This window comes from Mesoplodon densirostris, chromosome 17 (genome assembly GCF_025265405.1).
Source record: "Mesoplodon densirostris isolate mMesDen1 chromosome 17, mMesDen1 primary haplotype, whole genome shotgun sequence".
Lineage (NCBI taxonomy): Eukaryota > Metazoa > Chordata > Mammalia > Artiodactyla > Ziphiidae > Mesoplodon > Mesoplodon densirostris.
In genome coordinates this window covers 46,271,323-46,298,291 of record NC_082677.1, presented here as the reverse complement: position 1 = coordinate 46,298,291, position 26,969 = coordinate 46,271,323, and the positions used below count along the sequence as shown (strand labels likewise).

The window sequence follows — 26,969 nt, the reverse complement described above, 5'->3', positions numbered from 1 at the left end:
GAAATCTATTAATGTGTTGAGGTTTAACAAGTAGCTGATGGAATAAAATGTAATATATTAAAATGAAACTAGGTGACTCTGGTGTATGGTTAATTGAGGGACTACAAATGTCAGCCACCATGCTTGGTTCTGATCAAATCCAGCTCATTATAAATTTTGTGTAGCTTTTCATTTCATCTAAACCAACAGTCTGATTTCTCAAAAGTAGGAGCAATTCATTCTTCCATTCAACAAATATGTATTGTGCACTTACAACAGACCAGACATTGGTACCTGGGAATCCAACCCTGAAGAACAGAGGAAAATCCGAACTCACGTGGAGATTGCATTCTAGTAGGAAAGAAACCAAATGCATGTCCGTAGGTCCTAAATGCTCTGGAGAAAAATGAAGCAGAGAAGGGGCTAACAGGTGTGGGCTAGTAGGTGTGGGAGGAGTGGGGGGTCTTCACAATTTTAAACAGGGTGGTCAAGAAAGATAGGAGAGAGCAGGTGACATCCGAAGATGTGGAGAAAGAGAGGAGATGGGGCTCCAGGGTATCCAGAAGTGGTGGTTAAGCTGTGGGAACTGTAAATACAAAGGACTTGAGGTGGGAAACACGCTTAACTGTTAAAGGAACAGGAGGCAGTGTGATTGAGCGAGTGAGTCGAACAGAGTAGTAAAATGAGGGTGGGAACATTGGGCACAGATGAGGTACCATCACAGGCCATTTTAATCACTTAAACTTTGACAGAGTGAGATGGCAGATGGCCTTTTTATCTGAGCAGAGGAGTGATCCAATTTGACCTACTGTTTAACAGGAACACAGAAGGAAGCTGGGGGACCACTTAAGTGGCTCTTGCAGTAATCAGAGCAAGAGAGAATGATAACTCAGACCAAGGTAGTACTTATTGATGATAAAAGATCAATCAAGAGATAATGATAACTTGGACCAAGGTAGTATTTATTGCTGATAAAAGATCAATAAATTCTGAAGACACAATCAAAAGGATCTGCTAATGAACACCACATGGAATATGAAAATGATGTTGAAGATGACCTCAAGGTTTTTGGCCTGAGCAAGAAGAAGACTAGAGTTGTCCTTAATTGCACTGGGTCAGACGGAGGCAGAGCAAGGTTGGAGGGACAGAAGTTTGCATCTGGACATGTTAAATTTAAGACGCTTATTAGATAACCAAGTGGAAATGTCACGGGGGCAGCTGCAGAAGATGTCAAGGAGACGGGAAAGACCAGTAAAGATGCCAGTGAGGAAGGGGAACAGTCCAAGTGTGGGATCCTGGAAGCCATTAAAGAGTGTGTTTCCAGGAGTAGGGAGTGATCAACTATATTCAATATCGCTGTGGTCAAGCAAGGTAAGAAGAGAACCTGACCACTAGATTTTTGGGAACATGGTCTCTGGGGGCTATGATAAGAACAGTTTTTTGGACTGGTATGGGGGCAAAGTTTGGTAGTGGACTTTTAAAAATGAGGGTAAGGAATGAATATATAAACTCTGCAGGAATCTGGTCACAAAGGGGAGCAAAGAAACGGGGCAGTGGCTGGAGGGGGAAGTGAAGATAAAAGAGGCTTTTTAAAAAGGGGAGAAATAATATGTTTATACATGGCAGAGAGGGGAAAACTGCCAATATAGGAGACATAGGGGAGAATTTCTGGAGTGTGTCCTTATACAGCAAGAGGGGATGGGCTCTAGTTATAAGTGCAGAGTAGTGTCTGAGAGGCAGACTTTGTCAAAAAATTATACCATTTTATAGAAGAATATAGGCCTCTTCCCTAATTTTCAAAATTACAAATGCTTTTACTGCTTTTATAAAGTTCTAATAATCTGCACTCAGCCCTCAAGTGTGAAGCAGGGTTTGCAAACTCTCTTAAAAGACCGAGTTTCTTTTCTAAAAACATTACCACTAAAATTAGAGTTTCTTTCTTCCTTTTTTTTAAAAAAATAAATGTATTTATTTTATTCATTTATTTTTGGCTGTGTTGGGTCTTCGTTGCGGCATGTGGGCTTTCTCTACTTGTGGTGAGTGGGGGCTACTCTTTGTTGCGGTGCGCGGGCTTCTCATTGCGATGGCTTCTCTTGTTGTGGAGCATGGGCTCTAGGCGTGCGAGCTTCTGTAGTTGTGGCACACGGGCTCAGTATTTGTGGCTCGCGGGCTCTAGAGCACAGGCTCAGTCATTGTGGCACACAGGTTTAGTTGCTCTGCAGCATGTGGGATCTTCCCGGACCAGGGCTCAAACCTGTGTCCCCTGCATTGGCAGGTGGATTCTAACCACTGCGCCACCAGGGAAGTCCAAAATTAGAGTTTCAATAAGAAATCTTTTGTCAATTTTCATAGCCTTGCCCAGTAAGACAGGAGTCTGCATTACACTGAAGAGTCAGAGCTACCTAGTTTCATCAGTTAAAAAGTCTATGATCATAGACAAATCACAGCCTCTCAGTGTCTCAGCTTTCCACATTTGTAAAATGGGGATACCATTTAATTCTCTCTATAACGTATGTGATACATCTATTTATGTATACTCAATAAATAGTAGCTATTGTTAGTATGTTATCTAAATATGAAAATCCAGGGGAGGGGTGAGATAGGGGTATGGGATTAAAAGACACAAACTACTATGTGCAAAATAAGTAAGCAATAAGGACATATTGTACAGCACAGGGAATTATAGTCATGATTTTGTAATAACTTTAAATGGATATAATCCATAAAAATACTGAATCACTATGCTACACACCTGAAACTAATATAATATTGTGAATCAACTATACTTCAATACAAATTTTTTTAAATATGAAAATCTAAATTAAAAATACAAAGGTATTCACTTAGAGAATGATAATTAGGGCAATGTTTCCCAAGATTTTTTATTGTATATAAAGAAAAATATAATATTTGTAAGAGTACCTTGGGAAAAACAGAGAAAACTGCTGGAGCAGCTTCATCACCTTAAGGTCCCTTCTTGCCTCAGGGCCTTACCTGAGAACTGAGGGGAGTTATATCTGGGGCACAGTAGAGAAAAATTTCTAGTTATAAACTATGTGATCTTACTGTTGAAAGAAATTGAAAAAAGACACAAATAAATGGAGAAATGTTCCGTGCTCATGGATTGAAAGAATTAACATTGTCAAAATGTCCTTATTACCTAAAGCAATCTACAGGTTCAATGTAATCTCTATCAAAATCCCAAGATATTTTTCACAGAAATAGAACAAAACTTTCTGAAATTTATATGGAACCACAAAATGCCCTGAATAGCCAAAGCAATTGTGAGAAAAAGGAACAAAGCTGCAGGCATCACACTCCCTGGTTTCAAACTATAGTACAAAGCAACAGTAATCAAAACAGCATGGTACTGGCAGAGAAACAGGTACATAGATCAATGGAACAGAATAGAGAGCCTAGAAATAAACCTACACATATGGACAATTAATTTACGACAAAGGAGCAAAGAACATACAGTGGAGAAAGGATAGTCTCTCCAATAAATCGTGCTGGGAAAACTGGACAGCCACATGCAAAAAAATGAAACTAGACCACTATCCCACACCATACACAAAATTTAATCAAAATGGGTTAAAGACTTGAATGTAAGACCTGAAACCATAAAACTCTTAGAAAAAAACATAGGCAGTATGCTCTTTGACATCAATTTTAACAATATTTTTCTAGATATATCTTCTCAGGCAAGGGAAACAAAGGCAAAAAGAAACAAATGAATTAAATCATATTAAAAAGCTTCTGCACAGCAAAGGAAACCATTAATAACACAACAATGACCCTACTGAATGAGAGATGTTTGTAAATGATATATGCAATAAGGGGTTTATATACAAAATACATAAAGAGCCCATACAGCTCAACAACAAAAGCGACCCGATTAAAAAATGGGCAGAGATTAATAGACATTTTTTAAAGAAGACAAACAGATGCCCAACAGGCACATGAAAAGATGTTCAAAACCACCAATTAGTAGGGAAATACAAATCAAAACCACAATGAGCTATCACCTTCACCTGACAGAATGGCTACTAACAAAAAGGCAAGAAATAACATGTGTCGAAGAGGATCTAGAGAAAAGGGAACCCTTATACACTGCTGGTGGGAATGTAAATTGGTGCAGCCACTATAACACAGTATGGAGATTCCTCAAAAAATTAAGAATAGAACTACCATATGATCCAGCTACCCTACTTTTGGGTATATAGTCCAAGAACAAGAAAACACTAATCTGAAAAGATATCCACACCCCCATGTTCACTGTGGCATTATTTACAATAGCCAAGATATGGAAACAATCTAAGCCTATCAACAGATGAATGGATAAAGAAGGTGTGGCATATATATCACACACACACACACACACACACAATGGAATACTACTCAGCAATAAAGAAAGATGAAATCTTGCCATGTGTGACAACATGGATGGACCTTGAGGATATTATGCTAAGTGAAATATGTCAGATGGAAGAAGACTAATATCGAAAGATCTAACTCATATGTGGAATATGAAAAACTGATAAATAAATAAAAACAAAATAATGAGCAAACCAAACCAAACTAAACAAACACATAGATACAGAGAACAGAGTGGTGGTCGGAAGGGGAAGGGGAAGGCAAAATGGGTAAAGGTGATTAACTGTATGATTACAGTGAAAAATAAATTTTGGTGGTGAGCATGTTGTAGGGTATACAGAAGTAGAAATACAATGCTGTACACATGAAACTTATATAATGTTATAAATCAATGTTACCTCATAAATAATAATAAAATAAGTAATAATAAAATTTAAAATTTCTTAATGAATAATAGACAAACAAATAAACCATGTGATCTTAGAGAAGTACTTTGGGGCTTGATCAGAGTTTCCATATCTGTAAAACATCAAGAATTAAGTGTTATCTTCCTTTCTCAATCTTGTCAATAACCTTGAGTTAATGGCAGTGCCTAATAATCCATCCCTCTGAGACCAGGAAAGCAGAAGAGCTGGAGTTATTCTTGTCCACTTCCTGTCAATAACCAGGTCTTGTCAATTCTACTACCTAACTAATCTTTAAAATCAGCTCTTATTCCATTTCTCATCTTCACTTAAACTTTGCAACTGTCTCCCAACCAATCTTTCTGCCCCCATGTCCTTTTCAACCATAATCCACCCCACATTGCAACCATGGTTACAAAAGATGAATATATCATGCCACCCTTTTACTGTAAAACCTCCCCAAATAACCTGACAACAGGACATTTTAAAATCTGACCCTACCCTTTACCAGCCTCCCTCACCACCCTATGAATGATACAATGAAGGAAAATCTAAGTTTTTGCATAACGCGAACTCTCCTTGCTTCATACCTGGAACACCCTAGAAACCTTGAAATTCTTAAATATTATTAATTAAGCAGTGAACGCATGTGTAATCACCTGTAGGCATAAAGAATATAGTTGACAATAAAAGACAGCTAACAATAAAATTTTATTTACAATTATTTGAGAAGTTAAGATACTGAGTTATCTGTAAAGCCATATACTTTCAGAATAGTCTAACTGAAAAGATGAAGTAGAATATTCTTGTCTTTTCATTAAAGAACTTTAAAAATAATACAGATATCTGGTAGGATATGAATGAAAGAAGTTTGTTTAAGCACTAATGAGGACATATATTTCTTAAATCATGAATGGAACCTCTGTACACTAGTTCCAATTCACCTATTGTAATGCATTAGGTATACTCAACTAACCTTTGTAAATAAACTTAGATTCAAGATTCAAAAGTGTTTACTATCACTCTGAGATTCTATGCATATTTTAAGTTTATGTCATTAAGTTTCTTCTAGAGTACTTTTGGAGGATGATAAATTGTGGTCAAGATGGTTTTTCTTGATACGGTGGGAAAATAAAATCACTAAAGCAATACTAATTGTTACATTTAAAAGCATATTTTTGATCCCTTTTCCCTACTGCCTTCCCCCTTTCAAATAACTGCAGAGCAATTTGAATTTCCATATTCTGTGCAGTATAAATGAGTATAATGAATATCTCTAACAAACGCATCCTTACCCTTTTTACAGCATTACTATGAGGCTAGCTCTTTCTGTGTTTATAATAATGAGCCTTTCTTAGGTAAAGGTAGTTTTACTTTCTGGGAAAACAATCAGCTGAATTTATCTCCTCTTATTTCATTATCTCACAGTATTAATCAGGAACAAATAAGTTAGCCATCTTATTCAGAAATTTGGACTGAAACAAATGGCATGCAGACTCTCTGTCTATATTGTCTCATTCAACAAAAGTGGTTAAATGCCACGGAGATCAATACTTAAGAATAATTATATATTTTGTAATAGTGCCTTTCAGTGACTATAAACAATTCCATAATGTTACCAGTTTTCTTTTATATAATGCTCATTTTACTTAAATTGTCAACACAATGGATAAAATAATTTTTTAAAGTATTTCTCATAAGTAAAAGGTATCTAAATAACTACCATTTACATACAGATTTATAATTTATACTGTACTTTTTACATATATTATCTCATTTAGACCTTACAGATCACCCTGTGAAAGACTATTATGAGCTCATTTTATAAAAGAGAAAATTACACTTCAGTGATATTAAGTGACATATTCACTCAGCTAGTAAGTGGTAGAGCCAAGATTTAAGTTTAGTCTCATTCCAGATCTCTTTCATAATATACTCCCTGTTCAGGGAATAATGCTTTTCTTCCAAATGTGCAAGATGGTCCTACTATGTAAGAAGTTTTTTATACAATAAATCTCACCACCATCGTGAGTTTCACTCATTATTTCCCACAGCTCCAAAATATCATTTTAAAGCAACTATAAAGTACAGAAAAAGACAAGAAACCTAACTCATAGACTGGGCCAAAGCATACATACACATTATAATCCCAACTATAGTATTTTGGATGTACCCAAATACCCAAGTTCTTTCTTTGCTTATCTCTGCCTTTTCTTATGTCTTTATCTCTTCTCTTCCTCTTCCCTCTCAACCCCTTAACTTCATAAACTACTGGTATGACTGACTGCAGGGGCAGATATCAAGATTGCATGGCATGAGTTCCATCTTTCTTTTCCACATCTAAGAGGAGAAAATAAAAGGCACTCTCTCTCTCTCTTTTCTTAAAGCAGTAAAATTACTTTATTAAATCTCAACCCTTGAGTACATATCTTTTTTTTTTTCTTTTCCACTATGGTTTATTACAGGATATTGAATATAGTTCCCTGTGATATACAATAGGACCTTGTTGTTTATCTATTTTATGTAAGAGTAGTTTGTATCTGCTAATCCCAAACTCCCAATTTATCCCTCCCCCACCCCCTTTCCCCTTTGGTAACCATAAGTTTGTTTTCTATGTTTGTGAGTCTACTTCTGTTTTGTAAATAAGTTCATTTGTATCATATTTTAGAGTCTACATATAAGTGATATCATATGTTATCTGTCTTTTTCTTTCTGGCTTACTTCACTTAGTGTGATAATCTCTAGGTCATCCATGCTGAAATGGCATTATTTCATTCTTTTTTATGGCTGAGTAGTATTTCATTGTATACATATACCACATCTTCTTTATCCATTTATCTGTCAATGGGCACTTAGATTGCTTCCATGTCTTGGCTATTATAAATAGAGTTGCTATGAACATTTGGGTGCATATATCTTTTGAATTAGAGTTTTCTCCAGATATATGCCTAGGAGTGGGATTGCTGGATCGTATGGCAACTCCATTTTTAGTTTTTTAAGGAACCTCCATTCTGTTTTCCATAGTAGCTCCACCAATTTACATTCCCACCAATAGTGTAGGAGGGTTCCTTTTTCTCCACACCCTCTCTGTCACTTGTTATATGTAGACTTTTTAATGATGGCCATTCTGACCGGTGTGAGGTGATAACCTCATTAAAGTTTTGATTTGCATTTCTGTAATAATTAGCTACGTTGAGCATCTTTTCATGTGTCTATTAGCCATCTGTATGTCTTCTTTGGAGAAATGTTTATTTAGGTCTTCTGCCAATTTTTTGATTGGGTTGTTTGCTTTTCTGTTATTGAGTGGTATGCGCTGTGTGTATATTTTGGAAATGAAGCCTTGTATCGCATGCAAATATTTTCTCCCATTCCATACATTGTTTTTTCATTTTGTTTATGGTTTCCTTTGTTGTGCAAAAGCTTGTAAGTTTGATTAGGTCCCATTTGTTTAGTTTTGCTTTTATGTCTACTGACTTGGGAGACTGACCTAAGAAAACATTGCTATGATTTATGTCAGAGAATGTTATGCCTATGTTCTCTTCTAGGAGTTTTATGGTGTCATGCCTTATATTTAAGTCTTTAAAAAGGTACTCTCTTAATATCCCCCAATATATAGAAAGCAAACCAAAGGCAAAACATATTTCTCTAATCTTATTATTTAACTTTCTCCTAAAAATGTTTACTGGCCAAGAGGCAAGGAGACTAAGTACCAATATGCCAGTGTAAGTACTTTATCCTTTTTTTTTTTTTGGTATGCGGGCCTCTCACTGTTGTGGCCTCTCCCGTTGCGGAGCACAGGCTCTGGACGCACAGGCTCAGCGGCCACGGCTCACGGACCCAGCTGCTCCGCAGCATGTGGGATCTTCCCAGACTGGGGCGCGAACCCGTGTTCCCTGCATTGGCAGGCGGACTCTCAACCACTGCACCACCAGGGAAGCCCACTTTATCCATTTTAATTCATATTGTAACAGCATACTTTGATAAAATAAAATTGACACAATTAAACGTATAAGTCCAAAGCACATGATTAATTTGTTCAGACACAAAAATATCTAAATGTGTACACTTGTGTTTTCTGAATCTCATGTTTCATAACAAGGAATACTAAAATCCATTCCTTAATTATTTTAAGTTGTAAGATTTAAAAAGAAATAAGTTGCAATTTATTTTTACCTTGTGAAAGACCAGTGGAACGTAAGCTCTAACTATAGTTAAATCCTGCCAGAATGAAGAAACTGGGATTAAAAAAGATTCAGCCACATAAAACACAGGGTTAAAACACAGGGTTGGATTATTGTGAGGTTAATACAATGATAAAGGGGAGCCTATACTACATACAGCTGGCTAGAAGTCCTGTGCAATTCAAATGTCTTTGGGCCTGGACTGCAGTTTGGCACCACCTGGTGGCAACCATCCACCCTAGCTTCAATATCCATGGTGTCATTCTGGATCCGGCGGCTGACTGGGGTTTCTAGGGCAGTAGCCCCAGTCCCAGGAATTCCCTGACTAGGTGGTATCCATTTTGACGTGGCTATGGAGTCAGAACAACACAGGGGAAAAGGAAACCTGTCTTCAGCTTCCCTGCTTCCAGAAATGGTTCTGTCGTCTGTTTCTCAACCTACCTCTACCAATCATCTTAGAGAATAGGGGCTAGTTTACATCAATTTATGTTACCAGGGGATGCATTTTAAAGGAGTCTTTAAAAAATAAAAGAACAACGGCAACAACAAAAACTAAAAAATCAGTGCATTCTCAAAATGATTACATACCAAGGTTTATGTGGCTATGTGAATTGTTTGGAAGTAATCACACGTTACCATAGAAACAACCCCATAAATTTTAAGGTTATTAAGTTGGTCAATAAAAGCCTTTATTATAAAATCCATAACAGAATTGAGCCACAGGACTATAAGTACTTATTTGTAAAACAAAATAGTAGTGTCACCTATGCCACGGGTCTAGCTCACGTCTAGATCTTTCTCCTGAGATTCAGACCTTATATAATCAACTTTTTTATTTGCATATGTCACACAGACATAATGAAACTAAACTAAATTTGTCATGTTTCCCAATTAAAGCCGTGTCTTTTTCTAATGCTTTAAAAACTGCATCACTATCCCCGAAGCTGCCCAATCAAGAACCTGGTGACATCCGTAACTTCTCACTCCCCAATGCAATCTAGCCAATGAATCCTCCTGACTATTTAGTTAGGTTAGTTCCAGTTCCTGAGCACTCTTTCAATCTGGCCCACTTCTCCCCATCTCTACTGCTACTAATCCAGTTCCATCTTCACTACCCGTCTTGATAAGGGAAACAACCTCTATAAGTGGCCTCTTTGTCTGTAGCCTTATACTTTTCCAGTCTATCCTCCATATCACAGAATGGTCTTTTTATATAAAATTAGATCATATCACACATATTCCCCAAGTCTTTCAATTGTTCATTGTCTTAGACAATGGCTCAAATGCATGATTTGGACCCGTTTCCCTCTTCTGTTTCATCCCTTACAACTCGCTGCCTCTTGGTCTATGGTCTAACCATTCTGAATTATTCTATTTGTTCAAAACACTTCATTTTGTCTTGCCTCCAGGGTGTGCATTAATTCCCCTAATTCCCTTCCCTCCCATAACTGACAGTCTTGCTCTTAGTCATCATGCAGTTGTTGCATGCGTACTTCTCCCTCCACGTAGTCTTCCCTGATTCCTCCCAGGGCTGAGTTCGATATACCTTGAGTCTATGTGGTCTCACCCTGTGTATCTTGCCATTTGCTCCATTATCATCATACTTTTGATCATTGTTTCTCTATTTCTCCATTAGACTACCAGCTTTGCAAAGGCAGAGGTCACCACCGTATCTATGGCATCTGACATGTATCTAGAACATGGTGGACCTTAATAAATATTGGCTAAATAAGTAAATTTATTGTTCTTAGAGCTCAAATGTAACCTTCTCTAATATCAAACTTAGTCTGATTTAAAGTCTTGCTTGTTGGCAAAGATAATAGCATACACTCAAGTCAGTGCTGATAAACTAGTATGACAATTAAGTCCATTTCAAAAAAGTTTCCCTCTAAAACATCAACTTTGAAAAGCCATATGAACCATAATGATGGTATATAAAAATAACTGCTATTGAAATAAGAAGCATTTATTTTTCCCTTAATGCTGCCAATCACTAAAAAAAAACCTAATATATGCTGTTCTAAAAGTAACTGCATGAATAAAACTGATCCTTCTTAAAGATTATCTAACATGTCTTTAGGACCAGCAGCTCTATGAGGCATAAGCAATACTTCATATTATTATTCCAGCTTCTAAAAACTTCCTGAAGAAATCACTGGCATATTACAGGAAGAACTACTGGTATCTCTTAGTACTCTCTAATTTCCTTTTCATTTCTGTCCTTAATCTGAACTAAGGTAAAGGCCAAAGGAAAAGCTAACAGGGTAATAAAAAGATAATAGGAATACCAGAATAAACAGGCTTAACATCTGATAAACCCTGTTCTAAGCTAACTATCAAAGACCTTAGAACTTTAATATTCCATTATACTTAGATTTAGATTTATGACAAATTTTCTTTAATGTATTAAAAAAGACATTATGTCATGAACTCAAGTTTAACTTTGATAAAACTATAAGCTTCGGGCTTCCCTGGTGGCGCAGTGATTGAGAATCTGCCTGCCAATGCAGGGGACACGGGTTCGAGCCCTGGTCTGGGAAGATCCCCCGTGCCGCGGAGCAGCTGGGCCCGTGAGCCACAATTACTGAGCGTGCGCATCTGGAGCCTGTGCTCCGCAACAAGAGAGGCCGTGATAGTGAGAGGCCTGCGCACCGCGATAAAGAGTGGCCTCTGCTTGCCACAACTAGAGAAAGCCGTCGCACAGAAACGAAGACCCCACACAGCCATAAATAAATAAATAAACAAATACTTTAAAAACAAAACAAAACAAAACTATAAGCTTCAAACAAAGAGCAATAAAATTCTTGGGTTTTTTTTACCTGTTTTCACGTTCATACATTTCCCTGGAAGCACTTCGAAGTTGATCAATTTCTTGATTAGTTTTCAATCTGATTTGTTCCAGTTCATCACGTAGTTTATTTTCATATTCTGTTTTATAATGGTCTCTGCAAAGAGTCAAAAGGAATATCCTTTTTTTGTGTTTGTAAAAGAAATAGGTCTTTGCCCTTCACGTAATATTTTAATATCTTATGTCAAATATGCTCTACATACAATATTACTTGAAAAACACAGTTTAGATATAAAGCTTTAAAATTCTTAAAAATACCATTCCAAACTAGTTCCATCTGAGATTTTCTTTTAAACATATTACCCTAAAGGCTTAATTACTATATAAAATGTTCGTTTATGTTGAATAATTATTCATCTTCAAAAATATTTTACTAATTTAATGCATATGGCAAAAGACTTGAAAACTAATGCATTATGGAAGGTCCTTCATTTAGAAACAATGATCTGATGTGGTGCATACTAGAAGACAATTAATCTTTAAAAAAATGACCCGAATGTACTCTTTACAAAACCTTTCCTTCTAAGCACAACAACCATAGCCACTGTGACCTCTTAGCAAAGTCACAAAGCGTTACACAGGGTATTAGCAGAAGCACAAACTGATGAAAAATACCACAAGCTGGGAAAAAAGTTATTAAGAATAAGTAATTCAAGGATTATAAAGGCTATTAGTATAAAGGAATAGCTTATTCATCTACTTGAAGAGAGAAGACAGGATTGAAATGCAGGAGTCTGATTCCAGAGCCGGTATCTTAAACCAGTACTCAATGCTGTCTCCTTATTCTTTTATGTTTCACACAGTCAAGAAAAGGTCAGCTTAGTCAGGCTCCACACAATTACATTCTCTTCAAAAATATACCTCTATAAAGATATTTATATACTTCCATAAAACATTTATGTAGAGATCTTATTCACTGGGAATTAAAAAGGTTATATCATAAAAAAAATAAATAAAAATAGTCATAGTGTATATATCGCTACCTAAAAGAAATAGGCTCTTGCTTGTTGGAAAAAACAAAATATATTAAGAAAAAAATCAATTAGAGTATGAGTAACTTATGAGGAAACAAAATGAACGATTATCGTAATATCATCCTATAGACCTTACAAAAAAATCACTATTTTTCCCCAAAGCCAAGAGTTCCCTCAAAGAAGCTGGTGTTAATTTATACCTATTGATATGGAAAATAATGTAAATCTTACCTTGATGTTACATACTTTTCATACATCTCTTCTCTAGCCTTTTTGGTTTCTTCAAGTTGAGTTTGAAGTCTTTCAAGACGATCCTCTTCATGGGCACAGCGAACACTAAGCTCCATATTTTGGCGGTTGAGATAGTCTTTATCCTTTTGCAGTAAAGTAACAGTATGCTGTAAGGTGGCTACCTACACACACACAGAGACAGACAGAGTCCAGAGCAATGTCATCTTACTTTTCAAGGCTTACTGAGTTATTTTCTTTCATTTGTGCTTTTGTTCAACATATAAAGAGGGCTAATTCTTACCATGAAAATTTTCATATAAACAGAGCTACTAAAAAATCCCTTCTTTCTAGCAATTACATCAGAAAGGAAGAAAAATGTCCCCCTCACAATTCTGCCCTGAGCTGTGTCCACAATTATGGTAAAATAAAATACAAGTGACTCTATAAGCTTACCTCTTTTGATAATTCACTTCTTTCTTTAGCTTGAATTATGTGAGAGGCTTCAAGTGTTTCATGTTTTCTCCTTAAGTCAGTTACTTCCTGTTCAAGTACATCACGTTCACTGTAAAATTCAAATACATTTATTTATTTTTACTAAAATAAAACTCAAACACATATGTAAATTCTACGTCTCTTTTTATAATGAACATTTTAAAAGCCTCGATTATGTTTCAGGAAACTGAACAGAGATACTTCAGTGTCATTCCATGAACGATAAAGTATCTGCTTTTCAAATTTAGAAAGGACTCTGTTCAAGACCTTGTTCAGGTACATAAACATGAATTTATTATCTTCAAAAAATAAATATGTAAGCTACACTAATCAGCAAAGTAAATAATAAAACTTTCTAAGGTATACTCTGGTATCTTTTCATTAATCATCTTCAATCTAATCCTGAAGCCAAAACTTTTAAAGAATTTAAAATATGGCTCTAGGCTTTCAGTTGTTAGGCTAAAAAAGGCCTTAAATCATCACTCAGATTGCATAGATGATACACAGGCAGGAATTCTTGTGATTATTTCATTCACAAATTGTTTATGATTACCCAGAGATTCTAATTTCCATTTTCAGACCAGCTCTTTCCCCAAAACAGCAAAACCAAGAATTGGACCAACCCTACAAACAGGTATCTTAAAAAATGAGCAGAGAAATAGATTTGCTAATTCTTAACTTGTTCTCTGCAGTGAGAATCACTTCCTTTGCACTTGATTTCATTTACTCCCCTGGTGTTGCCATGGAGAGAGCTATTAAGAATTGTTTTTCTTTTCATTAGACTTTCAATAACTCATTTAGAAAGATGACTTCTAAGATTTCTTCTGCTTAACAAAGTATTATAATTATACTTGAGCAAAGCACAAGTTGAAAAATAACAATCACCCATAAACCCACTAATTAAAGATGACTATCAATATTAATATATTGGTAATATTACTTTAAGTATTTTATGCCTTTACATACAAATGTTTTTATTCTCACAAAGGACTTTTGCTATGATTTTTTAATGTAAAAAAATAGATTATAAAGCATGATACAGCAAAATACTCATGAACTTGCTATCCACAGCTGACGACAGTTACATTTGTCTATATTTGCATTACAGTTTTGTTCTGTTTTTTAAAAAGATAGAACACTATGAGTAAAGCTGAAGTTCCCTATATTTTCTCACTGTTCCAATATCATCTCCTAGATACAATAATAAATTTCCATATCATATGTTTTTTTACATACTTTTACTCACCAATTGTTAATATTTTGTCATATTTACTTTGTAATATTTACTAAATATTACTTTGCCATATTTATTCTCTCCCCCTCTGTTGTTCATATATGTGAATAAATATATATACATGAATTTATATACATAAAAATACACATGCATATACAGGTATACACGTCTACACACACGCACACAATTCTACATATGCATTTTTTCCCCCTCAACTATTTGTCATACGCAGACATTAGGTCCCTTTATCCCTAAATAATTTGGTGTGAATTTCCAAAGGTTAAAGATATTCTCTTATGTAATCAGAATACAATCATTGGGACTTCCCTGGCATCCAGTGGTTAAGATTCTCCCTTCCTTTGTCTTTCACAACATTGACCTTTTGTAGCGCACAGGCCAACTTTATAGAATGTTGCTCAACTGTCATTTGTCTGATGTTTTTCTATGACTAGTTTTAGATTAAGCACTTTGGGCAGGAATATTACAGAAGTGATAATGTGTCCTCAATACATCAAATAAAGATGTATTGAGATGATGTCACTTAATCTCATGATTAGTGACAATAACTTTGATCATTTGCTTAAAGTGGTATCTGCCAAAGTTCTCAAGTATAAAGGTAACTTTTTGCCCTTTGCAATTAGTAAGTAATCTGTGGGAATTTTTTTCTTTTACAACATTTCACAGTTTACTGAGTCCTATAAAATAACTGGATAATTGATTCTATACACTTTCAGTGACATCTGAAAGGAAGAGATACTCATCCAAATTTGCTATGGGATATATTTTAACATTCTGTTCTCTAATATACTTTTACCCAGTGGCTTAAGCTTCCAATAATGACTCTAAATCAAACAGTATTATGAGGTTACAAAATAGTAATTCCATTAAGCATATGTATTTATTGGTTGGCATTCTACTGTGAAGATCCTCTTTATTTACTAGCACAACACTCAAGGACTCTTATTCTGTTCAATGGATTGTAACTCATTATCGTTAATATTCATCTTGATATTCAAGTTGTACCTATTTGGTCAGTTGGAGCCCTTTCAAACTAGCTATTGTGGTGCTGAATTGGAATTAGAACTAACTACCAGTATGATCTTATCCATAGTATGTTAAGCCATCCTCTCACTTGCCTCTTCATTGCGCCTCTGCCTACTGAAAGGGCCTAGAAATAACGTTCAATGTAGCAATGACCAGGACCCACATCTTAATTTCTGAATAGCATTCTCCACTAAAAGGAACCAAGACTCCTTAAAGAAAGGGCTGAGGCAACGAAATTACAAAATAAACCTGAGAACTTTCTGTTATGCCAGAAAGTTAAGGAACTGCCTGCTTTAGGGGGGGGAAAAAGAAAGAAAGAAAGAAAGATGGGCACATGCATTTTGCTTTTTAAAATTTAATATTATGTGTTTGACTTATCCATATATACATTCAGATCTAATTTAATGATTTTAATTGTTATGTAGAATTACATTATAAAAATAAAGCACAATCTATTTTCCATGCTGCTGTTGAAAAGCATTTAAATTCTTTCTAATAATGATGCAGCTAACATCCATATATCTGTTTTCCTTTGCACCTTTGTGAGAATTTATCAAGGACATAAAAGTGATTTTTTCCCCCACTTTATTTTATATGTTTGTGACCAGACCATTTTTTAAAAATTCATTCTTTCTATTGAGTGAACCAAAGGATTCAGTTTGAGCCACTCTTGCATGGTTGTTTTTCTGTTCCATTTCTAGCACATGATGATGCTTATTATGTTTTTATTTCCTAGGTTTTCATTATAGAAAATAAAACATACATAAAGAGAGATGCTAAAGTGAGACACGTCCCCACCCCCACTTTCATCACTCACCTGCAAGAATTATCAACTCATGACTCATCTTGGTTTGTTTACCCTTCATTAATGGCCACCCTCAATTATTCTGATAACTATGCCTTTTAGTTTTCTCCTTTCATATTTCACTTATTATTGCTATAGATTTATAGCGGCAGAGAGGACATCAAAACACCAACTCAAAGTATCATCTTACCATCAAAACCTACTTCATTTTGAAATGGTTCTTTTGAAATCTAGCTTTCTTTGAAAGCCCAATAGTATAGCTGTCATGGATTTCAAGCTCCAACAATCACTATATTTTGACATAACAGTGCATACATAATAATACATAATGCATGTCAGTCATGCTGGGAGTAGGAGCACCAATGTTATATCCCCCAAATCCTTGCAAATTTACTTATGGCGTTTTACAATTTATAAAGCATTCATTCAATTAACAAACACTCACTGAGTGACTACTTTAGTTCAAGAATTATTTTAGGTGCAGGTAGAGGTAGCAGTGAACAATTAGGATAATCTCTCTCTATATATGCATACATATATATACTTTCATAAGTAGTATTACTGTATTTGATCTTCTTAATTTATATAGTGCAGTTATTGTATTAGCACCATCTGAGAGATGACAAAACTTTGGCTTAGAATGTTAAGATTTCCTAGGGACATACAGCTAAGTGGTGGTTCATTAGTACATTCCAGCAAAAAGAAAATTATTTGCCATAGATACTTAGCAGCAGCACAATAGGAAACATATCCTCAGAAAGTATTATTTTTTGAAAGTATGTGTGCCTTTTGTCAAAAAGGAATAGCTGAAAAAACTTTAGATAAAACTGAAAAGTATTTAAATTGATGCCATAAAGTAAAAATAATCAAGTAAGATTTCAAAAATATTTACACACATAGGATTTCACTGGGTTCCTATCTTCTAAGGCATCACATTTTAAAAGACAAAAGCAGCTTCTAAATAAAATAAAAACAACTGACATAAAAATACAACCTAAATCCAACAAACTGCCCAAACTGCATGCTTCTGCGCAATGAAGAATAAGGTATATGTCAAGAGAATAAGAAGACAAGCCACAGACTGGAAGAAAATATTTGCCAAAGACATATCTGATAAAGGACTATTATCCAAAATATATAAAAAACCCTTAAAACTCAACAGTAAGAAAACAAACAACCCAATTAAAAAATGAGCCAAAGACTTTAACAGACACCTCACCAAAGAAGATATACAGATGGAAAATAAGTACATGAAAAGATGTTCTGTATCATGTCATCAGGGAAATGCAAATTAAAACAAACGAGATATGACTACACACCTATTAGAATGGCCAAAATCCAGAACACTGATAACAAATACTGGCAAGGGAGTGGAGCAACGGGAACTCTCATTCATTGCTGGTGGAAATGCAAAATGGTACTGACACTTTGGGACAGACAGTTTGGTGGTTTCTTACAAAACTAAACATATTCTTACAATACAAGTATGCTCATGCTCCTTGGTATTTACCCAGAGGAGTTGAAAATTTATGTCCATACAAAAAACTGGCACATGAATATTTATAGCAGCCTTATTCCTAGTTGCCAAAACTTGGAAGCAACCAAGATGTCCTTCAATAGGTGAATGGATAAATTGTGGTACATCTTGACAATGGAATATTATTCATTATTCAATAGCACATTATTATCCAATGAATATTATTCAAAAGAATATTATTCATTATTCAAATGAGCTATCAAGCCATGAAAAGATAGGGAGGAACCTTAAATGTATATTTCTAAGTTAAAGAAGCCAATCTGAAAAGGTTCCATATGGTATGATTCCAACTATATGACATTCTAGAAAAGAGAAAACCATGGAGACAGAAAAAAATAAGATACAAAGTAGAATTAATGACATTGATGGTAAGAATTCAAGTGACTCTGATGCATGCTAAAAATGAGAAGTACTGTAGCCATCTTAACTACTTACCTCTTGACTTTACCATAGTTCTCTTGACGGTAGTCTCCTTGCTGAATTAACTGTTTTGTGTCTGCTAATTCTAAGGCCAAACGTTGACATCTAATTTGAAGCTCAGAGTAGTTTCTGCGATATTCCTCATAAGTCTATAAATAAAAACAATAATAAGGCATTTCAAACCAAACATACTTGACCAAATTCTGTACTGAATTCTTCTGTTAAGCTGTGACTATCTTTGTAATTTTAAAAAATCCTCAATTTTTCTATTTAGTAATTTTTCCCTACTCAAAGACAGGTAATCTTAAACTGACTGAGTAGTTTATAAATTCATTTGTTTAAAACTTGAGCTCTGTTTTTCAAAGAAAAAATAGGCCAACTATGCTTTGGTTAATAGAATAATACATAAAATGACTACTAATGTTAAGGACGTTTTCAACATTTACTGAGTTACTTTCAGATGCTGAAGACACAGAAATGAATAAAACACTGACCCTGTTCTTGAGGAGTTTACAACGAGAGACAAAGAGCCACATGAACATCAAACATTCACAATGAAAATAGTTACTGAAGAGATTAACCATGCATTTTCAGTTGTGGTATTCGGGAAAAAAAGGAGTTTTGTGGCACTTGGAACCTATTTCTACATTGATCTTCCTTGTACTCATCATACTAGTAGAAAGGGACTGCAGAGATGTGGAAGAGGGGTACAAGTGAAAACTGTAAAAGCACACCTGGCCCTGCTTACTACAAGCCTCGTTTCTCGCCATTTCTCATAATCATACTTCACCTCCAACCCTAATAAAGATCTGAGGTTCTCTGAACACACTACGCTTCCTCTAACCCAGTGGTCCCCAACCTTTTTGGCAGCAGGGACCAGTTTCGTGGAAGGCAATTTTTCCATGGACTGGGGCTGAGGGGTGTGTGGGGGGGCAGTTGGTTCAGGCAGTAAAGCGAGTGATGGGGAGCGATGGGGAGTGGCAGATGAAACTTCACCTGCTCACATGTTGCTCACCTCCAGCTGTGCGGCCCAGTTCCTAACAAGCTGTGGCCTGGTAGTGGTCCGTGGCCCGGTAGCGGTCCGTAGCCCAGAGGTTGGGGACCCCTGCTCTAATCTGTTCACACTGCCTGAATAGCTGAATACTGTCAATACTCCTTTAGAGTACTGATCTTAGTGTATCATCAAATTAGTTTTTTTACACCAGAGTGTAAACATCTCAAGGGCAGGGACTTTGTCTTGCTCACCATTGGATCTCCATCACTTTACACAGGACTTGGTATAGAGTAAGAATGAAATACTTTTCAATAAATCAATGAAGAAATGCATGAATATGGGAATGGGGAGGAGAAGCAGGACACAGAGATGGAGTTCCTACTTCTTCTCCCACTTTGAACTCATCAGATCTTGCAAGCAACCATCAACTCCACCCCCAGAACCTGTCACGGGAAATACATCCTGTCCCAAGTCATTCTTTTTTAGGAGCTGATGAGCTCAGTGTGGTCGCATTCAGTCCACAAATACTGACCGAACTATTTCTAAGTGACAGGTCCTGGGCTAGACACTGTAGATACAAAGATAAGTAAGACTGTTTTTGTCCCCTTTAAACTATTAGCCATGACTTTGAAATGTTAGCTCCCAAATTTCTATCAAAGGGCTGTTTGAAAAATGTAATAATGGAAAAACTATACTGGCTGTGCTTTGCTTTGGTATATACTATGTTCTTCTGCACTGATGTTCTCCATGAGAATGAAATGTTACTATATGGTATTTATTAGAGGATCATAGCTGAGGATACTCTATCGTCTCCCCAAAGAATCATCACACACGTCATTTCAGACCTAAGTCCCAGAAGATGCTTTAGTTCCCCTGAAGAATGCTTTTACCCTTCTAAACACGACTAATCATATAACTGTTTCGGGAGAGTGTATAGTGTTATAGTTAGGATGGAAAGCTCCAGAATTCAACTGTCCAGAACTGAATTACCTGCAGTAACACTTCGAGCACGTTTACGTCTCAGCACTTCATTGTCCTCATCTACCTCATCTACCCTGTAGAGTTGTTGTGAAGATTATATCAAGTAATACATGAAAAGGGCTTATAAAAATGCTTAGCACATAGTAAGTGATCATGAACTATAAATTAATATCATCACAATGCTTTTCCTTTGCTTTGGCTACTAGGGAGATTATAGCCAAATTGATAGCTCAACCTTAATAACTGCACAAAGACTGAGACAGACTCCTGAGGAATATAAACATTTAAAGGGTGAGGAAAGGACAAAGAGCCCTAGGAACCTGAGGGGGTATTCACAGAAACAGAGGGTGAACCAGGGGTGTGTGGCAGGGACAACCGTAGAAGAGCTACTTTGAGGAGACAAGACTGTCAGGGATACTAATTACTACTGAGAAGAGACCCATAAACAAATCCATTAACTCTTCAGGGATGGGGACAGAAAGTAGACTGCCAGGGGCTAAAGCAAATATATTTGAATATACAATATGTCCTTCTTCGTGTTATTATACATGCATTCTCTTGCTTAATACTTAACTTTATGACTGAGCTAAGTATTATCCTCATTTTTACAGTTGAGGAAACTAGGCTTGGAGAGGATAAAAGTCTCAGAGCTCACGAACAGCGTGGTAAGGACTCCAATCTAAATTGGTCAAACATCCGAACTGTAGGCAATTCTCTCTTTAGTTTAAAAGTGGAGAAAGTGAAGTAGCTAGAGAAGAAAATAGAGATAAATGAAGGTTTCAAAAGATGGAACAAGCTTGGACATGTTTAAATATCGATGGGAAAGAACAGCAAAAGAAGTACTGATGGGCTTCCCTGGTGGCACAGTGGTTGAGAGTCCGCCTGCCGATGCAGGGGACATGGGTTCGTGCCCCGGTCCGGGAAGATCCCACATACTGCGGAGCAGCTGGGCCCATGAGCCACGGCCGCTGAGCCTGCGCGTCCAGAGCCTGTGCTCCGCAATGGGAGAGGCCACAGCAGTGAGAGGCCTGTGTACTGCAAAAAAAAAAAAAAAAAAAAAAAACCAAAAAAACCCCGAAGTACTGATGCTGGAGAAAATGGGCACGGTCGGGGGGCAGAGCAGTAAAGCCCCTAAGAAGGCTCAGGGTGTGGGCTCCATCTTCACTGTGAGGACTTCTCTTAGACCAGCAGCCATGCTCATCATGGCAGGCTTTTCTCCAGCTGATACAGAGTGTTAAAAACTTGAATTTGGATGTCCTCAGGTAGCTCTTATCAATGACCTACAAGTCACAGAATACTCCTTACCCTACTGCTTCACCTATTTTCTACTATCCACTTGGTTTCTAAAGGCATATGATTTTCCACTCCTTGAAAGCCTCTTCCCACTATAAACAGTAAGAACAAACAAACAAAACAGAACGAGTACAGATGTAAATATGCTTATGGCAAGAAATTGTGGGAGTTCTCATCTGAGGATTTCCATTTTCTCTGTGCAATGAAATACCAAGTCATTTGCTGAGAGGGAGAAGGAAAGTGGAAAGCTGGAGATGTGAGGAGAGTGATGAATGCCTAAAATAACTGCTGTGAAAAATGAGAGAACTAGAAAAAATAGAATTACAGCACAATTGTGTGGGCCCATTCGAAGTTGGTAACAATAAACTTATAGCCTTGTTACTGCCTCTGTGATTTTCTCCAGTAGCTCTCATGCGGAAAAATAAAGAGTTGAGATTCTGTCAGGCAAGTTCGATAAAAAGACAGGGAGGAATTCGACAACACTGACAAGAGAAAGGTTTAAGACTGGTAACATGATGAAGAGGGAAGAAAAGACATTTAGGAAGATACGGATAAAAAGATTATATGGATTGGAAATTCTGCTAAAGATAGGTTGAAAGCAGTTGACTGAAAAACGTGGAAATATAGGAAGTAGTATGTTCAGTGGTCAGCCTGAATTGATAACTTCAGAAGTAAATCAGTTCTGGGAAACAAGGAACAGAACATGGGCCATGAACCTGAGTGCTAAAGAAAAGAAGAGGTAATCATTCAGAATGAGAAGATCAATCAAGTGCAAGGCCAAGGTTGTGGATGAATCACAGGAAGTAACCCAGGCAGAAGCTAAGGTAGAAAGGAAGACTAAATCTAGACCACGGGTTCCACTGAGTAAAACACAATGTCCCAGTGGTCTGCAAATGAAGAAGGTTATAGAGTAGGGCATCTAGATGAAATGAATGCCCCCCCAAAGGTAGGGGTTTATGTGAATGTGGAAGTGCCAAAATCTAAGATCTAGAGAGGACATCAATACCTGGCCCTGAAATATACAGGGTATAAAATTCTGGAGCAGAGAGCAATTCCATAGGAGATATGCATATGTGTGTATTTATTATATTGTACATGCATATGTCTGTAACATAGTATATATGTGTGGGTGTGAATATATATATATATATATATATATATATATATATATATATATATATATATATATTCTTTAAATATAAACACTATATGACCAAGTATAAGCAGAAGTTCAATATAGGAAGGTACATATCCTACCAAATCTTTTAAGATTTTTCAACTGAAAAACTTCCCCTTAAATAAAATGATTGCCTTTATATTTTGAAAAAAATAATCTGCTTCACTTACTATTAGCAAATAAAATAGGTTAAGGCATAGCTTTGGAAAAAAAGAAAAAAGAAAAAGTGAATCAAACCCATGATTGTGCAGAACTTTAAGGCTAAGGCTAAAGATGGTAGAGAAGACTACTTCGTATTATTCCTATGCATTCTTCCTGACCCGAACTCAGCAATACCTTCTGTGGGAAGACTCCAAGCCCCAAATCTGAGTTAGATGTCTGTCTTATATTTTTCCACAGCACCTCGTTCTTACCTCATCAGAAAACACATCACATGTGCTGTGGGCAGCCATTACTTGCCTCTCACATCAAAGGAAAAACTGAAGGAAATGTTCTATAATTCTAGTACCTAGTACTCTGTCTATAACATAGAAAGTTTATAATTAATGTTTATGGAAAAGAAGGAGCAAAAGAGGACATTAAATAGACTGAAACCAAAGAAGGAAAAAGCTTAATCTTTTTAAACATAAAGAAAGAGAACACAAAATTTCCAATCACCAGCCATTTCTAACAGAAAATTTCTACATAAGAAGTAAATAGTTTTGGTTAACAGCCAAGTCTCAATGTCCTTTTTTTTTTTTTTTGCGGTACACAGGCCTCTCACTGTTGTGGCCTCTCCCGTTGCGGAGCACAGCCTCCGGACGCGCAGGCTCAGCGGCCATGGCTCACAGGCCCAGCTGCTCCGCGGCATGTGGGATCTTCCCGGACCGGGGCACGAACCCGTGTCCCCTGCATCGGCAGGTGGACTCTCAACCACTGCGCCACCAGGGAAGCCCTCAATGTCCTTTTTGAATAAAGAAAAAAAAACTGCAAAGGGATAATGACAATTAAGTCACTGAGATTTCAACTGTTTGCCCGTTTTCTACACATCTAGAATGGAACTGACTTTGATTGCCAGAGTTAATGTCATCTTTTCCATCTCTTAAATTATTCATAAGAGGAAATAATAGAAGGCTATCTCTAGCCTGAAAAAGTAAATCTGTTATTGTAGTTGTATGTTTTCCTGTCTTGTCTGTAATCCTCGGTTTTCCTGATATGCACCCTGAAGCTCCGTGAAGACCTGCCTTCTCTCTGGTTACAGCCAGTAACCCTCACATAGTAGTTTACGCTGGAAATGCTTGTGGTGTCAACTAATGTTGAAATATAAAGGGACTATGCAGCACTAGCATTTAAAATAACCAGCTCAAGATGTAGCAAAAGTGACTTTAAAAATTAAGGATTAATAAATCATCAGTTTTCCAACTAAAATTAAAGAATATTATCATAAATCTGCAAATAAAACACCTCAGTTGAAACAATGATATCGATGCAACATATACACAGAATTTTCTCAAATATTTTGAGAAAAGCAGCTTGAAAGGGGCTTCCATGGGTGCTGGTTAAATGGGTGTGTTCACTTTGTGAAAAGTCAATTAAAATTTCTTTACAACACAAACGTTTTAAAAAAGTAAGACAAGAGGCTTCAACCAGGAAAACGCTAACTGGGGAGAAGTTCTGCAGGGATCCTGGTCTTAGGAATGGAAAGGGGGACTGCAAGGATCACACTGAAGGGGTAAAGGCCTGAGCAGGATGGAAGGGGGTAATAAAGAGACACAGTTTTTTACTCTATATATTTCTCTACTGTTTGATATAAAAACTGAAAAATTTATATTATACGGTGTTTTGGCAAAGTTATCAGCTATTAGAGCTTTTTGTTTTTTTCGATTAATTTGTGCTTTTATTTGCCAGGATAACTACAGTAACCTGCAAACCTTTTTATTCTAAAAAGTACATTTTACATCACAGTCCAACAAACACATATATAATGTGTATACGTATATAAAAGTGAAACAAAGGTTTTGCCAAAAACGTCTACCCTGAGTGTTAATTCTTTTTAAGACTTTTTTTTTTTTTTGTAAACTAAGGCTGAACTGCACTGACACATCATAATCACCAAAGTCCCTAGTTCATCTTAGGGTTCGCTTTATGAAGTGAATAGTGTTGCACTTCTATGGGTTTGGACAAAAGTATGATGACATAAAACCATTATAATTGTCATACAAAGTATTTTCACCGCTCATAAAAACTTCTGTATTCTATGTATTCATCTCCCCTCCCCCGCAAACTCCTGACAACCACTGATCTTTTTATTGTCTCCATTGTTTTGCCTTTTCCAGAATGGCATATACACGGAATCTATTTTTCTTTTTTCCTTGAAGAGAGGGGTTCAAAGCTTTTATGCCTATAACACCACTCATGGCCCAGCCACACGTGGACCGGACAGGCTCCAGGTGGCAAACACCCCAACTTTAGTTGTACTGTAGCTTTCCTTCCAGTACTGAGCCCTGTCCCACTGGTCCTGCCCAGCAGCCACGCGCAGGTGAAGGGGGGGATACGTGTTGGGTATCTGTTCATAGGAAGGCCACAAGTTTTGTGCCCCTTGTGACAATGAACCCTGATTCCTGTCGGGTGTGTTATAAACAGACGAGCCATTTCTTCAGACCCCCTGCTCAGAGCATAACCCATTAGAGCTTTTATATTTAAAAGGAGATGTCTTTTCTCCCCCATCCCCCTGCAAGGCTCTTCTTTCCAAACACACCAGCTGAGCGTTTCACAGTTATAGAATTTCAGAGATGAAAGAGAGACTGGAGATAATCTATTACTAACTTCTTATTTCCATGACAAGAACATTAAGGCCTAGGGGGGTTAAGTGATTTGTCCTTAAGTGTGGCACTTCCACACTCACATAAACCTCTGGATTCCAGAGCTAGCAGAGATAGAGCTAGAATTTAGGTTCTTGAATTCATAAATAGTTCATTCCTTGCTTAACTTCAAGTTTGTTTTTTAAAGATTCTATTCCATGGAACCTATAAAACCACTGATTGGAAGTTAATATTATTTACTGCTCAAATCCAGGGTGTTAAAAAAACTTATTGCAAATTTTACAGGTTCAAATATGGCGCATGAATAATGCATATTTAAATTTGGACTCCCTTCCTTTAAAACAATTACTACAATTATTCCTTAAATACATATTTAAAAAATAATTTGACAAAATAACATCGAATCTAAATGTTTTCTACAAAAAGTAAAAATGTATTCAAAGATTCAATAGGCACATTTTAAACAGTTAGCTGCTGTATAAACCCAAAAGCAATTACTTTAGATACAATTTCTAAGCATCATTTAAATCTTCTGTCTCTCACACCATGTAACTGAGAAGAGAGTGGTAACCTCTGTCTCAAAATAAATCTTTAATAAATGAAGTGATCTCCTGCCTGGGGAGAGACAGAACAGCTAAGAAAATTAGAAATGGGAAATAGTGTCATTTATCTTATGGTCAATGGCTCAGATCTGAAGCAGTTTACGTTGGGTAGCAGTTTAGTGAATGAGAAGAAATGTCTTGATGAGCTATTCTGAGAAAATGAGAAGTCACTCCTCAGAACTCTTACAAGTTTCACATTGCCTATAATCTACTCCAAGCAACTAAATACTGAAAAGAACAAGAAACCTAATTAATCTTTGATTGTTAAAGACTGTTCCTTTAAGAAACAACAGTCTGTTTGCTCCCAGAGACTACTTTTTGTTGTTGTTAAGATCCTCAAGAAATATATTATTTAAGAAAAAATTCTGGACTTCTTCTGAGGTCTTAAGGAAAAAAAGACAAAACTGAAGAACTGAAAGTCTACTCTGGGTTAAAAAGAAAACATGAACATTTAAATATTTTCTATTACATGATAATCTTCAATATCTTTTCAATAAATGTGAACCCAAACATAAAAGTTTAACCTTTTCTAAAAGGAAAACTTTTAAACAATAATGAAGAAAGAGATGAGAGATGAAGAAAGGTAACTTTCATCACG

General features: G+C 36.4%; 1 protein-coding gene and 1 non-coding gene across 4 annotated transcripts in view; both read right to left on the bottom strand.

Moving 5' to 3' along the window:
- Positions 1–26,969, bottom strand: part of PIBF1 (progesterone immunomodulatory binding factor 1) — a 202,632-nt gene that overhangs the window by 145,541 nt on the left and 30,122 nt on the right. For all 3 annotated transcript variants that reach the window (XM_060079826.1, XM_060079825.1, XM_060079827.1), the window contains exons 6-9: positions 18,539–18,672; positions 13,445–13,553; positions 12,992–13,173; positions 11,758–11,883 (exon numbers count right to left, since the gene is read on the bottom strand). In XM_060079826.1, the coding sequence (XP_059935809.1) occupies positions 11,758–11,883; positions 12,992–13,173; positions 13,445–13,553; positions 18,539–18,672 (551 nt within the window). The remainder of the gene's footprint in view (positions 1–11,757; positions 11,884–12,991; positions 13,174–13,444; positions 13,554–18,538; positions 18,673–26,969) is intronic.
- LOC132477842 (small nucleolar RNA SNORA11) lies at positions 25,501–25,630 on the bottom strand. Its single transcript, XR_009530346.1, has one exon. It is a non-coding gene; the product is annotated as a small nucleolar RNA SNORA11 (small nucleolar RNA).